At 36.1% G+C, this 15,562-nt stretch overlaps 3 protein-coding genes across 3 annotated transcripts; 2 read left to right on the forward strand and 1 right to left on the reverse strand.

Moving 5' to 3' along the window:
* Positions 1-104: 104 nt before the first annotated feature.
* On the forward strand, positions 105-1,427 carry snrpd3 (small nuclear ribonucleoprotein D3 polypeptide). The gene is made up of 4 exons (XM_082187703.1): positions 105-212; positions 498-646; positions 889-1,081; positions 1,218-1,427. The coding sequence occupies exons 2-4, from the start codon at positions 521-523 to the stop codon at positions 1,280-1,282; spliced, it is 384 nt and encodes a 127-aa protein (XP_082043829.1). The 5' UTR covers positions 105-212; positions 498-520; the 3' UTR covers positions 1,283-1,427.
* Positions 1,428-1,565: 138 nt separating this feature from the next.
* p2rx4b (purinergic receptor P2X, ligand-gated ion channel, 4b) lies at positions 1,566-8,751 on the forward strand. The gene is made up of 12 exons (XM_082187700.1): positions 1,566-2,027; positions 3,174-3,321; positions 3,469-3,540; positions 3,622-3,694; positions 3,773-3,869; positions 3,956-4,036; positions 4,226-4,367; positions 7,493-7,629; positions 7,720-7,813; positions 7,905-7,970; positions 8,074-8,178; positions 8,263-8,751. Exons 1-12 carry the CDS (start codon positions 1,888-1,890, stop codon positions 8,296-8,298), a joined length of 1,191 nt encoding a protein of 396 aa, XP_082043826.1. The 5' UTR covers positions 1,566-1,887; the 3' UTR covers positions 8,299-8,751.
* A 6-nt stretch (positions 8,752-8,757) lies between these two features.
* On the reverse strand, positions 8,758-15,530 carry p2rx7 (purinergic receptor P2X, ligand-gated ion channel, 7). The gene is made up of 13 exons (XM_082187698.1): positions 15,275-15,530; positions 14,918-15,065; positions 14,023-14,094; positions 13,731-13,803; positions 13,436-13,529; positions 13,110-13,190; positions 12,789-12,930; positions 11,750-11,886; positions 11,580-11,670; positions 11,426-11,491; positions 11,251-11,355; positions 11,013-11,120; positions 8,758-9,699 (listed from the first exon to the last, which is right to left on the reverse strand). The coding sequence occupies exons 1-13, from the start codon at positions 15,391-15,393 to the stop codon at positions 9,154-9,156; spliced, it is 1,782 nt and encodes a 593-aa protein (XP_082043824.1). The 5' UTR covers positions 15,394-15,530; the 3' UTR covers positions 8,758-9,153.
* Positions 15,531-15,562: the final 32 nt, after the last annotated feature.

Raw genomic sequence — 15,562 nt, forward strand, 5'->3', positions numbered from 1 at the left:
TTTATTTCAATATAAATAAAAAGATGAACCAGGGTATTTAAATATCAAACTAAATTAAAGTTTGGTTATAAATGGCACTTGTGGAATGAAATTATGTTTTAGTTCAGTCCAGTAGGTGGCAGTGCGTGTCTCCAGTAAGTTACAATAAAATCCCCGGAAATTCTATAGAACGTCGAAGAAAAACTGTTTGTGGACGTTCTGTGCACGTTTGGGTGAGAATTTGAATTAATTTTTCGGAAAAAATGGAACGTGTCTGTAGGGAATTATTTGTAGATTTGTGTTCAAACAATTAACTCTAACGTTAGTTGTGTGGGGTTTTTTGTTTCCCTTGCTTGTTTACGAACAACCTCAATATCTTGTGTCTGACCCATTCATTTCAGTCTATTCAGCTTCCACGTTAGCTTTCACCTCGTAATACAAAGATTGACATTCTGTCGAAGTTATTTCTCTTCTGGCAAATGTTCTGAAGGGTCTCATTTTCTCTCTCTCACACACAGTTCACAGACAACTTGTTAATAAGATGTCTATTGGAGTGCCCATCAAAGTTCTTCATGAAGCAGAGGGACACATAGTCACCTGTGAAACCAACACTGGGGAGGTTTACAGGGGCAAACTCATCGAGGCTGAGGACAACATGAACTGCCAGGTACTAAGATTTGGCATTTGTACTGAAAACTAATTTAAGGCATGAAAATAATGCTTATTTAAAAGATGCATTATTTTACCCTTATAGATATTTTATACTGTAAGTTGAGTTTTTAGTTGTTTTATGAGTCTTTGTGTTGGATATTATTCTTTGAATTCATAATAAGGTTTGCACCAAGTAAAAACACTCCTCTGTCTGAAAGGTTGCCTTATTCTTTACTTTCCATGTTCAATTTCCTCCAGATGGCAAACATCACAGTCACATACAGGGATGGCCGTGTATCTCAGCTGGAGCAGGTGTATATTCGTGGCAGTAAGATCAGGTTCCTCATCCTCCCCGACATGCTGAAAAATGCTCCCATGTTAAAGAGTATGAAGAACAAAAATCAGGCAGCTGGTGCAGGTCGAGGAAAAGCAGCTATTCTCAAAGCCCAAGGTACATACAGCCTCTTGAACCCAGTCCACACATCTTGCATCAGAAACAAGCATTTTTCAGAGAATTAATGTGACGTTATTTATATTGTATGTTGTAAAGATGATATCAAGCTGTGTTTGCATGAATGTTTTTGCAGTGGCTGCCAGAGGACGTGGACGTGGTGGACCAGGACGAGGGAACGTATTCCAGAAGAGACGCTAGTTTTATACCTTCTTTCTTTCTTTTTTTACTGTAAACTTTACTGAATTTTTTTTATTCATAATTTTACCAGCATTTTGGTTTGATCCATTTTATAATGTTCATTTTATGCTTAGAGAAATAAATGGGTGATTTTTCTATTTTTCAATTGATTGTGTTTTTTTTGGAGGGGGCAGAAATTTTTGTTAACGTTTATAATTTTGTATACTGTATTAATCGGTCATACTAAATGAGCTGTCAAGTACTGAGATGTAAGGACACATTTTAGTGCATTTTCTGTTATAATTATAGCATATAAGGTGTTTAGGAGGTGTTGGTCATTGCTGAGAGGATTCAACCACTTGATTTTCATGGGTTTTGCACCGTTATAGACATTGGCTTGCAAATGTGCCGAGTGCAAATGCTACTGGTACTGTATAACCAAATACATGCAGATGGATAGCAGTGCTTATCTTAACACATTCATTGTTCCTGTATGAAAAGAAATTACATTCAAAGCATGTGTAAATTCTATAGAGAAGTGTAGTGGATATCAGGCTACAGAAAGACACATAGTGTTCTGACCTTACATCAAGTACTGTTATTTCATAGTGGACATTTCTTCAGCGATGGGCTCTAAGTGCAGCTGTTGTGTTTGCCTCCACTGTCTTTTTGAATATCAAACACCTGTAACGCTGGTTATTACTAACAAAAGACTAGGATTCCTCTTCAGACTGATAGAGTTCTTGATCGTCGCCTATGTTGTCATGTGAGTATATTTTGAGATAATTATTGGCCTTATTGTACTTCAACAGAAATATTGATTGCATCTACTTGTATTCATTTCATTTTTAAGTCACTTTGAATAAGAGTGTAATTTGATTTAATTTGAACGGGGTGTCCATTCCTGCTCCAGGAGAGCCAGCATCATGCAGAGTTTAGCTCCAACACTCTTACCTCCAGGAGCAGGTTTGTACGCCCCTGAATTAGAGTTTTACAAGCCTATTGTTGTACAGTACTGTGCAAAAGTCTTAGGCACGTTAGTATTTTCACCAAAAAATGGTTTTCAGCCAGTTCTTTTTTGTTTTACTGTAGCGTTTCAGTAGCAAATATCAGTATACATTTCCAAACATTCATTTTGCCAAAAAATGTAATAATCCAGTGAGAATTTTGTATGCAGAAGGAGTCTGACAACAGCTGGTACGCCACATGGAGATCTGATCTCACCATCAAGTCTGTCTGTGATCACATAAAAAAAAGCTGAAACAGACTAAATATAGAAAAACTGCAGCAACGACTCCAAGACACTTGAAGAAACCTTCCTGCAAAGCTACAGTACTGTGAATAGTTTTAGGCACTTGTGTAAAAATGCTGTAAAGTGAAGATGCTTTCAAAAATAATGTAAAAAATAGATTTTATTGATCAATTAACTTATATTAACTAGATCAAATCAATATTTGGTGTGACCACCCTTTACGTTTAAAACAGTTTTTGTCCTAGGTAGACTTGCGCATAGTTTTTCAGGGAGCTTTGCAGGAAGGTTTCTTCAGCTTTCTTGGAGACGTTGCCACAGTTCTTCTGGATTTAGTCTCGTCTCAGTTTCTTCATATGATCACCGACAGACACGATGATAGTGAGATCGGATCTCCGTGTGGAGCACCGGCTGTTGTCAGACTCCTTGTGCTTACAAAAATCTCACTGGATTATTACAAGTAATGGCAAAAGGAATGTTTGGAAATGTAAACTGATATTTCCTACTGACACACTACAGAAAAAGATAAATCAAAACCATTTTCCTGGGGTGAAAATATTAACGTGCCTAAGACTTCTGCATAGTACCGTATATCATGTTCTCAGTGAAATTCAATGCAGTCTTGACTGTTCAGGGTAACTCCATATCTGTATACTTTTAAAGATATGTCTGCTGGTATCAGCGCGCTTACCAGAACCAAGACTCAGTGATCAGCTCAGTCAGCACCAAGGTGAAAGGAAACATTTTGACCAATTCATCCATTGAGGGAGTTCATGTTTGGGACGTATCTGAATATGTCATCCCACCCCAGGTATCTAATTTGTTTGACAGAAACCCATTGCAGAGGAAATACAGTGGTTTCTCTTAATTTGAGTTAATTTGTTTGTCCAACAGACATGCATTTTGTAGAAATTAATTCCACATTCAAGCATTCTTTTTTTTTTTTTTTTTTTGGTAGGGAGAAAACTCTTTCTTTGTGTTAACAAATATGATTGTCACTCCTGGCCAGACCCAGAGCAGCTGTCCTGAGGTACAATAAAACAGATTTGCATATGTCCACTCTCACACATGAAGAGTTGCACGTTGCATTATGAATGATTCCTTTTTACAGATTCCAAGTGAATTCACTAATTGTAAATCAGACAGTGATTGTAAAGAGGGATTCAATGAAATCCGTGGCAACGGTGAGTTTTCATGTTCTGCATATTAGAGATAAGACGCAAATCAATGCCACAAAGCAATCTCTGTGATCCTCCTCGCAGGTGTTCAGACTGGCCGATGTGTACAATACTCGAATACAATCAAAACCTGTGAGGTGATGGCATGGTGTCCACTTGAAAATGATACCATCATTCCAAAGTGAGTTTCTTTAGTAAAAGTGAACAAGTTTGATGCAGTTTGCACAATTGAAACTGGGAATATTAATATAGTTTGTGATCGTACAGACCTGCTCTTCTAAGTGCAGCGGAGGACTTCACAGTGCTCATCAAAAACAACATACAATATCCAATGTTCAGTTTCAGAAAGTAAGTTCATTCATTTGTAGGTCATGCACTTTAATCATAGATGAACAGAAACAACATGGTAACATTATGGTAATCATTTAAATCTAAGGTCTTCAAAGATGACTGGTTGAGAGAGAAACATTATTTTAAATTCAAATTTGAGTTATGTAAATTTGATCCTTTCAATGTCATGTTTTGTGTTATTTCTAGGCGAAACATTCTGCAACACATCAACTCCACATACTTAAAAAACTGCACGTTTAATCGTAAAACAGACCCACACTGTCCTATTTTCCGTCTGGGGGACATTGTAACCGAGGCAGGAGAAGACTTCAGCGTCATTGCTCTTAAAGTCTGTATCTTCAATAATGCTATACAGTTGTAATCAAAATGATCCAACCCCTATTGCAAGTCAGGTTTATTGGCGTTCAGTCTGTAAACAAAAGTAATTGAAATAGCTCAACACAACAAATGTTTCAAGTGATTTCCCCAAATTCAACTGAAAATGCAACTTTTAATGGCTTCTGCAGTCTAAAAATGATTCAACCCCCTGAATAGAATCCCTCACAACAGCACAAATCTGCAATACAGGTGTTTTCTCGAGCACATCTCAATCACGGGCTTCATTAGTTGCACCAGGTGTGCTTGAGCTAGAACAAATGGAATACCTGAACTGGCTAGGTTTGTTGAGTGTCACGTTTGACTGCATGTTAGAAGTCAAAAGAATGGTCTAAATAGTTAAGAATATATCATCGGCCTTCACAAACAAGGAACAGGATACAAAAAATATATATATAAATATATAATAAGATAGCGAACGCACTAAATGTTCCTAGAGAAACCGTAGGAAGCATAGGCCACAAGTTTAAAGTTAAAGGAACAGTGGTTACACTACCTGGACAGGGCAGAAAAAGGAAGCTATCAATCAGAAAAACCCTTGAGTGACTGCAAAAGACCTGCAGTAAGACTTGGTGGCAACAGGCACTGAGGTTCCAGCTTAGACAGTAAGGCGCGTACTAAACGCATGCAGTTTCCATGCCAGAACTCCAAGACGTACACCACTACTGACCCAAAAGCACAAGAAAAGTCAGCTCCAATTTGCTCAAAATCATATAAATAAGCCACAGAAGTTTGGGGATTCTGTCCTGTGGAACTTTTCGGCCCTATGGATCAGCGGTATGTCTGGAGGAAGAAGAATGAAGCATAATTATGCTGAAAAGAACAATCTGTCTACAGTTAAGCATGGTGGTGGCTCGGTGATGTTCTGGGGCTGCTTTGCATCCTCTGGCACTGGAAACCTGCAGTGTGTGGTAGGCAAGATGGATTCATTGAAGTATCAGGAAATCCTAGGAGAAAACGTCATGCCGTCAGTGAGGAAGCTGAAGCTTGGGCGTCATTGGATCTTCCAACAGAAAAATGATCCCAAGCATACCTCAAATTCCATCAAGGCTTGGTTGCAGAAGAAGTCCTGGAAGATTCTACAGTGGCCATCACAGTCACCTGCCTTGAACCCCATAGAAAAATTCTGGTGGGATTTGAAAGCGGTTGCAGCACGCAAACCCAAGAATATTACTGAACTGGAGGCCATTGCTCATCATGAGGAATGGGCTAAGATTCCTCAGAAACGCTGCCAGAAGCTGGTGTTTGGTTATACATCTCCTTTGCAGCAGGTCATAACAGCAAAAGAGTGTTCTACCAAGTACTAAAGATGCTTGCCATGAAGGGGTTCGATAATTTTGAGACTGCAGACATCATTAAAAGTTGCATTTTCAGTTGAATTTGGGGAGACCACTTGAAACATTTGTTGTTTTGAGCTATTTCAATTTCTTTTAATTTGTTCATTGCAAACAGCTGAAAGTCTGTAAGTCTGATTTGCAATGGGGGTTGAATCATTTTGATTACAACTGTATATCTGTATTACTTATACACTACTGTTCAAAAGTTTAGGGTCAGAACAATTTTTTTTAATACAACATAATGGATTCAATATAATGGATTGCTTTTATTCAGCAAGGATATATTAAATTGTGACAGTAAAGACATGTTACAAATAATTTCTATTTCAAATAAATGCTGTTCTGTCATTACAACTCTCAGACTGTTTGGCATGGTAATATGACAATGTTGAAATGTTTGGTCTTTGGCGGAATAGATCTAGGGGTATTCCAGAAAGCAGGTTATGTGACATAGCCGGGTATGTTTAAGGGCAAGTAAGCGGATAACCTCAACTTTCGGTTCCAAAAATGGAGGTAAGTTTCATGGTATGTAAGTTGCCATAGCAACTTGCTCCGGAGCAGGCTCTGTTTCAGAATTAGTTTACTTCAGAGGTGTTCAGCCAGCGCATGTGTGCCCTATTGATGAGGCTCCAGTGGGCCTAACAGATTGCACACAATATTATAAATAGTTATATTGATATATGCTAAAGCACTATTAAAACAAGGTAATGTTTTTTGTATTTTTTTTATAATATATTAGCATCTCACACATGGTTGATCTACATTCAGACGTTTTTTTTATTTTTGCAACAGGACGTTTTCTATGTTATGTATTACATTTGATATATCTTACCTTTCAAGCAATAAATGACTAAACATAAAAATAAACTTTTACAGCCATGTTATCTTTGCAAGCACACATTGTTATTTAGTTTAATCAGTCTTTCTTTGTATTGTATAATTAGCATCAAACAAACAATGTAGTTCTTATTCACAGTGATTAAAGATTATTAAACAAAAAAGATTCAAAATTGATTGCACAACCACTAAATAGGGGCGATATTCACCATGTAAATCGACATTAAAAGTAGTAGTATGGCGTGCTTTTCTTAGCGTTTGTTTCCATGGTGACTCATCGATTTGTCGCTCTGTTGAGAATGTCGTGTGTTAACTGTGAATATACTCTGGGTTAGAACTTACTCCCGGATGCGTTTTTGGAACCAGCATACTTTGAGTAAGCAAGCATTGGGTTAATCAACTAAGAGTTCAGTGTATGTTTGACGGGATAACCTTGCTTTCTGGAATACCCCCTTGCTGCAGCTGGCTGGGGGATCACCCTGTCGGGGTTTATTTTGTGATGTACATTATCACTTAATTATTCAAATTTGGTGAACCCCCTGCACCCCTGGTTAAGGACCTATAAGCCATCTATAGTTTCATGAAACATAACTTTGTATTTCTGTCTACTCAACAAAGAATCTATATTTTTTTATTATAATGGTTTATACGGTTGACCAACATTGATAACATAGATTTTTCTTAAGTACCAAATCAGTGTGTGTGTGTGTGTGTGTGTGTGTGTATATATATATATATATATATATATATATATATATACCCTAAATGCAGTCTTGGTGAGCATAAGAGACTTCATTCAAAAACCAACCCCAAATGTTTGAACAATAGTGTATTTATTTTTAGTATTTAACTTTTTTTTTTCTTGTATTTTACTTGTAATTGACAATGTGTTTCAATGTTAAAGGGTGGTATTATAGCGATTTTCATTGACTGGAGTTGTGACTTGGACTTCCCAGAACACTTCTGCATTCCAAGATATTCTTTCAGCAGACTGGACAACAAAAATCCTGAAAATAACGTTGCCCCTGGCAACAATTTCCGGTACATTGAAAATTTAGATTTTTGATTGTAATACTTTGAATCTAAAGCTATCTTTATTTGTATTGGATAACAATTTTTGCTTTCCCACAGATATGCTAAATATTATAAAAACAATGAAAGCATTGAAACACGGACATTGATAAAGGGCTTTGGAATCCGCTTTGATGTGATTGTGTTTGGAAAGGTTTGTCTGCTAGTCTCTAAAGCATGATATAATAACCAGCATCTTAGTCAACCTTCAGATTTGTTTACTTTGTATTGTTTTGTCTCTTTAGGCTGGTAAATTCCATATTGTGCCCACTATTGTGAATCTTGGTGCCACTCTTGCCTTTCTTAGCTTGGTAAGCACTAGTTATTATTATTATTATTATTATTATTAATCACCTATTTGAGTAAAATGGCTTTGAATCAAGTATTTTCATATTGTTCCTGAATTTCTCCCAGGTGAATGCTGTTTGTGACTGGGTCATGCTTACTTGTATGAAGGACCGTGACTATGCCAAACATAAATTTATTCACCTGGACAAAAAAAGTGACGGTGTGCCACTGGTGAGTAAAAGTCACTTCAATTTTTCAAAATGATTTATTTACTGTTTAGCAAAATTATATATATACTTTTTTTTACTGTTATAGAGCTCCATGGAGAGCACCTCATATGGGACTCCATGATGGAATGGACTGGACACTTTCACTGCACTTAAAATCATTAGCATCAAATATGCTCTTGTATTTTATTTTTCATACAATAGGCTACCATTCAAAAGTTTGGGGTTAGTAAGGTTTTTTTTATATATTTTTGAAAGAAGTCTCGTAAACTCAAAAAGGCTGCATTTCTTTAATCAAAAATACAGAAAAACTACATTATTCAAAAATATTATTACAATTTAAATCCTGTAATGGCAGCTGAATTTTCAGCATCATTTATCAAGTCTTCGGTGTCACATGATCCTTCAAAAATCATTCTAATATGCTGATTTGCTGCTCAAGAAACATTTATTTATTATTATCAATGTTGAAAACAGTTGTGCTGCTTAATATTTTTCTGATAGGCCTATATTATGCAGCACAACATTTTGATCAACTAAATGCATCCTTCCTAAATAAAAGTATTAATTTCTTAAATTTGAAAAAAATAAAATCTTACTGACCAAACTTTTAAACAGTATTGTATACTAAATTGTATCCATCACATTTGATTAATACATATGATAACATACTTATTGCAGTTTATGAGTGTATCAGTGTAAATCATTAGTAAACCAGTTTGGCTGTACATGTTTGACCTCTGGATTAATTACTTTTTTTTTTTACTTCAAAGGCATCTGTCTTAGTAAAACTTAATGACATGATCATGTTTTTGGGGTTAATACGATACATAGTTTGTTTGCTTTGCAGGTTAAAATTGTAAAAATGACCAATCATATTCTGTATTATTGATTGTAGTTAGTATCATTCCCTTTTATGCATAATCATAAGACATTGTCATTCTGATTGAATATCTAATCATAAAACGAATAAAGTCTATTATCTGTTGAATTCTGATGGTACAGCCTGATAAAGTCTAAGGCCACTGTATTTCCCATCAGGGCTTGGGTATTCTGCTCTTATCCTCCATATACAGCAACTTGGTATTACTGGAATAGCATCTCTGGGTGTGCTGTCACCAAACCGCCATCTAATGAATTGAGCATAGGCTCCATGGCGCAGAGCCCCCTCTTGCAGCTCTGCTAGGGGATCCACATAGAACAAAGCGGTCTCCAGGACTGAGCGACTGACAACCAGTGTTGAAAAGAGCGGGGAGGAGGTTATGCAGCGCCCTTTTCCTGATCGACAGCACAGCTGCTCCTGCAGGATGTCTGAAAGCCGGCAGCAGCCACACTGACACCAGGCCGGACACCCAGACTGTGACATCTCCAGTAATGGTGTATCTGTGCTCTGTCCGCTGCTGTGCCTTCTAGGAAGGTTTTTGTATACCATAAGTTCACCATCCTGGCCATTCTGTACTGGCTCACTTCTGCTTTGGTCACACTGCAGAACACTCATCAGAGTCTTCATGCTCGCCAAATCATTCTGATAGAGAACAGACCAGGGCTATTATAAGTAACTAAGGGTACGTTTACACAACAACGATGTACTAAAAACAGAAAAGTTTTTCCTTTGCGTTTTTTTGCTTGTAGACGTTGTTAAAACGATCCCCGTTCACATGGATCCGCGAAAACGATAAAAAATGCTGTATTATGCATCCAGGCCAGTAGTTGGCGATGTAACTTTGTAAAGAAACACCGCACCCCTATAGACTGAACATGAAATATGCATGAGCATGACATCTCTTTTTTTCACAAATTCGCGTTTTTGTAATTTACACAAACGATAACGGCATCGTTTTTAAAAATGATGCATTTTCAGGCCCCCAAAACACCTTTGTCATGTAAATGAACGGCCAAAACGCATAAAAAGTTTTCTGTTTTTAGTTGAAAATGGTATTGTGTAAACAGCCCCTAAACCTAAAAAACTTGGGAAAAAATTAACTTTAACTGAAAATATTAAAAACATAAATTTTATTTCAGCTAGTTGGTGGGGCAACATTTCTCATTTTCATTTAGTTTAACTTGTAATACAAAAAAACCCCAAAATAAAATTAATATAAACTATATAGACATTACAAAAACTAATTCTAATACAATTTGTTTTATTTAAATAAGAACTAATTCAAAATATTAATAAAAACGAATAGTATCTGACTGATAATTTAATTTGTGATATAATAAATGAATATATAAAATATATAAAATATATATATTTTTTAAAATAAAGTCATAATTTACTTACCCTAACATTGTTCTAAACAAAAAACATAAATTAATTCAAAACAATTTCAGTACATACAGAACACTAACGCTGAAGAAAGCACTAAAGCATGTCAGCGAAATGGTACATGCTGCTTGCTGATCATTTTCACAGTATTTGAACACCATTTTCAGAATTTTAGCAGTAAAATAATGATTGCAAACCAGTGTAAAAGATTCATTGATGGTGCACAGGATTTTGCCATTTACAATTTTACAATATTATTGCTTAAATAACAGTTTCTTTTTCACCAAAAACAACTCTTGGGAACAGCACCTGGGAAATAAAGGAGTGCTTGCTGACACTTCTGGGTGCTTTATTAGTGTTAAAGTGAGTCAGAATGTACTGCCATTGTATTGAATTCATTGTGTTTTGTGGAAAAAAAGTATGTCGAATGAGTAAATGATGACAGAACTTTCTTTTTTGGATGAACTAGTCTTTTAGTACAGTTTTAAAACTAAAATAATGCTTTATTTAGATTTAAAAACAAGCATTCATTTACTGGCAAGTGTGACAATATAATTTGGGCATCTTACTTTGCGCTGGTGTAAGGAAAGGGGTTTAGTCTCCTGTAGTCTTTTCTTTCTGGATTTTTTCACCACCCTCAACTTGTCCTCATCCACAAATGACACACAAAGAAAGCACTGCAACAGACACATTTCAACAAGTTAGATTCATACATACAGAATCCCAGTTACAGCTTGTTTAAAGCATTAACAGTGTGAAAAATCTGCCACACAACAAACTGAGTCAGTGTTTTTAATGTGTGTTCACCTCTTCTCGGTCCTGAATGGCCTCAAACTTCCTCTCAGTGTAGGTCTGCTTTGCCTCTTTGGAATAACAGCCGGTACCAATAAGCCAGTCCAGGAATATTGTTGTCTAAAGAAAACTCAATGGTAAATATTTCATTATTTTAAAATCACCATCTGAGGACTTAAGGGTTACTCACGAGAGCATAATACGAGAGCGTGGATCCAATGTAGATGATTAGCTGAATGATGCTGAATTTTCCAGCCTGTGAAGAATATAGAGCACTCTTTGTATGTCCTAAAATCCAAAGCGAACATGCACAGTTATGACAATATAGGATAATATGATCTCACCTTCCCAAACACCATAACATCAAACCTAATGCCATACATTTTAAAGAGCGTTCTCTGCTCCACACCATTCACTGTAGAGTATCTCGCAAACCTATAAAAAATGGTATATCTTTAAGAAAGGACTGTTTAACAGTTCACATACTTTTCAATATGATTTCAGTTGTTCATACCTGAAGTTGAGCCCAGGGTACACGGTTCGGTTGCTTTCTTTTTCATCCAAGCGACGGAACGTGTATTTGGGCAGACAGTTGTGAAAAATGCGGTTCAGGTCACAGTCCCAGTTTATCTGGATCCCAATTACCCCACCCTGTGAAGCAGACACATGGACAATGCTATACTGGCATGCCTTATAACTAAATTACACAAATACACTACCGTTCATAAGTTTGCGGTTGGTAAGATTTTTTTAATCAGTAAGGATGATTTCAAGATCAAAATTGGCAGTAATGACTTATATAATGTTACAAAAGATTTATATTTCAAATAAATGCTGTTCTTTTGAACTTTTTATTCATCAGAAAATATGATTTTTTTTAATAATTTTCCACAAAACCATTAAGCAGGAGAACTGTTTTCAGCATTGATAATAATAAGAAATGGTTCTTGAGCACAAAATCAGCATATAAGAATTATTTCTGAAAGTTCATGTGACCAGGGATGTTATCACTAACTAACATTAACTGAAAAAAAATATGTTTTTTAACTAAAATAAAAACACTTAAACTTATTTTATTTCAGCTAGTTGCCGAAGCAACATTTTCCTTTTACTTTACTTAACTCATAGTACTAAAATAACTACAACTACAAAGAAAATCTATATAGACCTTCTTAACATTTCAATAAAATATATATACATTAATAAAACTAAACTAAAATTAAAGTGAAAACAGAAAATATATATAAAAAATTGTCTAATTCAAAATATTAACAAAAACTATACTAGTATATCAATGATACAAAATAACACTGCATGTGACACTGAAGACTGGAGTAAAGGCAGCTTTGCCATCATAGGAATAAATTACATTTTAAAATATTTAAATAGCAAATAGTTATTGCAATATAACAATATAACTTGTTTTTATTATATTATATACAATATAACTTATATACTGTTTTGATGAGATAAATGCATTGAGAGTTCCTTAAATTTTTATTTTTTTTAACATTAGTGTATATTTTAGTGTGCTTGGAACAAAAGGCATTTACCTCCACTGCCATCTCTGAAAAGTTCTCCTTGGCCTCACTCACAATGTCTCCCAAACGGAAAATGGGGCAGTATTGATTTTTGTGGCGGTTATAGATGCAACCCTTAAGGTCAGTGTCCTTCATTTCAGGGAGAATGTTTCTTCTAAGACACATAAATAAATGGATGCCTATATTATCAGTTTTTGAATAATGAATATTACCCTGCTTCCTTCTGGCTAGCATTTACTTCAATAACTGTTCACATATGCTTAAAGAATGTTGATGCACCAAATTTGTTCAGTAAATGTCACAGCATTTACTACTGTACAACTTATGTACTACCTTATGTAATTAAAGGCTGGAAATCTGATGTTATTCTTGATCAGCACAGTGAAGTTTTCTGCAGATGCTAAAAGGGCAGGTCTGGGGAAAAAAGAAATGAAAGTCTGACTTAAGAAAACATCCGCATACAGAATCTCAGTTTATGTAAAAGTGGCAAATAAAAGTGCATGTTCCTCAAACAGGTTCCTCAAAGGTCTCTATGGCAGCACTGGTAAGTTTGAACTGCAGTGTCAACTGTTTTACTCCTTTAGCAGCATTTCTCTATTGCCAAATAGCTTTGCAGTCACAGTATGTTTAATGAAAAGTAGCATTGCACATTACAGCACCTGGGATTCTTCTTGTTCTCAATGGGGCACCAAGTTCTAACTTCACATGTTTTCCTCAGTATGTCCAATTTCACACAAGCACCTGTTTGAACACCTTAGAGGCAAACATAGGAACAGACCTCAGATCATGGAAAGACTTCAGATAATGGTTTAGGCTTTCACTGAAAAATTTAAAATACAGCTTGGGTAGTATTATTCAAATATTCAAACAAATGATGGATTGGTCTGGCATTGAAATGTTTCCGCATAACAAATCTGCAGCCAGGACACAAATTGCATCTTCATATAACATTACCATGGTTATGTTGGTCAGACAACCCTTTCTCGCAGTCTTTGTCTGTTCGACACAGCTTTCCATGTGGTGGGATCTGAAGTAGAACATATGAATGGTAGAACAACCAAGTAGAACAACAGAAGTAGACCATCTGTTGAATGGATTATATTTGGCTTATAAGGAAAATGGAGATTGAGTGGAGATCCATGGAGATAGAATCATCACTAAATATAATGGGCCACAATGGAAATAAATCTTCAAGACTTCAGATATACTTCGTATTGCAACTGAAATAAAAATTAACTGCACTTACCTCTGGGCAATTACCTTGTTTTTGGTTCTTTGTGACTATGACATTTGTCGCAACAAAAAACGAGTTTTTTCCCTGCCAAAATAAAACAACAACAACATTTCATGACTTTTTAACTTGTTTTCAAGAGTTATTGGAATACAAACCTAAATCTACTTAAGAACAATTTTATTGTGGTGTAAGAACTGGAAGAGAAGGCAACAGTACGTCTGATACATTTATACATAAAACAACAAGGAATTCTGTCTTGTCAACTGTCTTGTTGTTTTATGTATAAATGTATCAGACGTACTGTATGGTGTAGAACAAATTTCCGAAAGGATAAATAAATCTCTCTCTCTACTTATAATTACATATGCAATTAAATAAAAAAAGATTGAGAACTCTCTGAGAAAACAAAGGAAATTAACATCTGAACTCTATTGCTATATTAACATCCCCATTTGAGACACGATCACACTTGAGTAGATTTAATTCAAGTGTATAGCCTATATCCATGGGGGCTACACAAAAAATCTTAGCTCGAGTAAGCATGAATGCCACCGCCTAAGATTACCTCTGTTTGGTGACCAAAAAGTGACGAGTTTGTGATCGTGGGCCCGCATTATATTAATGGCCGGGGGACCCTGTGCGACTTTGGCACCCGAATGAACGAAGATAATAAGAGTAAAGAGTTAAATAGAATAATCAAACGTGTCGCTAAACTATTCTATGGCATTCTAACCTAAATTCGAGGTCGTGATAAAATGGAGTCAGATAAAAGTTTAATTGGAATTAAATTACTTTGCCACGATGAAAAGACAGTAACACACAGTAAACCTTCACCCGCTTGTCGTTGGACCGACTGGGCAGGCCTTGCAGTGTTATGAAAAATAATAATAAATGTTGGTAGTGTTACCTGCGATGGTCCACTGTAGTCCACCACATCCCACACGACTTCTCCAATGTCTGGTATAGATATATCTGCCACTCCCTTAACCTTTGTGGTGACAGAACTGACCACTAGATCATACTCTTGATATTCCTTGTTCCATAACATCATGATACTGGAAAGTAAAGACATAAAAATGACTTAGGACTCCGAATGAATAATTTAATTTTCGTCCGTAACGTTACATCTAAACACAGCAGCATAACACGTGTAAATAACACACATTATCAATGAATGTAGCCTACATGAATGAGCTCTTGTTATTAAATGATGCGGGGGCGACAAGCATGAACAACAGCGGAGACAAACTGCTCAGAAACTTACCAAATGAACATCAAGATCACCCCGTTAAAGGTCCATTTCAGCGACCCAAGTCTGACGCTCTTGATTTTGACGAGTTTTTGTGTGTCATATTCACAGAGGTTCAGCAATATGCAAGGCATGGCCGTGATTTGGTAAACACAGGGGAAGAATGACTGCAGAGTGCAGCTGGGCTGAGCTCGCGCAGAAGAAGGTCACATGGTCTACTGAAAGACACTTTAGAAGAAGGTTGAAAGACTTTTCACTGAGAAAAATGTAGGCTATTCAAAATTACTACATGTATATCCATTT

The sequence above is a fragment of the Leuciscus leuciscus genome (genome assembly GCF_965113295.1).
Source record: "Leuciscus leuciscus genome assembly, chromosome: 13".
Classification (NCBI taxonomy): domain Eukaryota; kingdom Metazoa; phylum Chordata; class Actinopteri; order Cypriniformes; family Leuciscidae; genus Leuciscus; species Leuciscus leuciscus.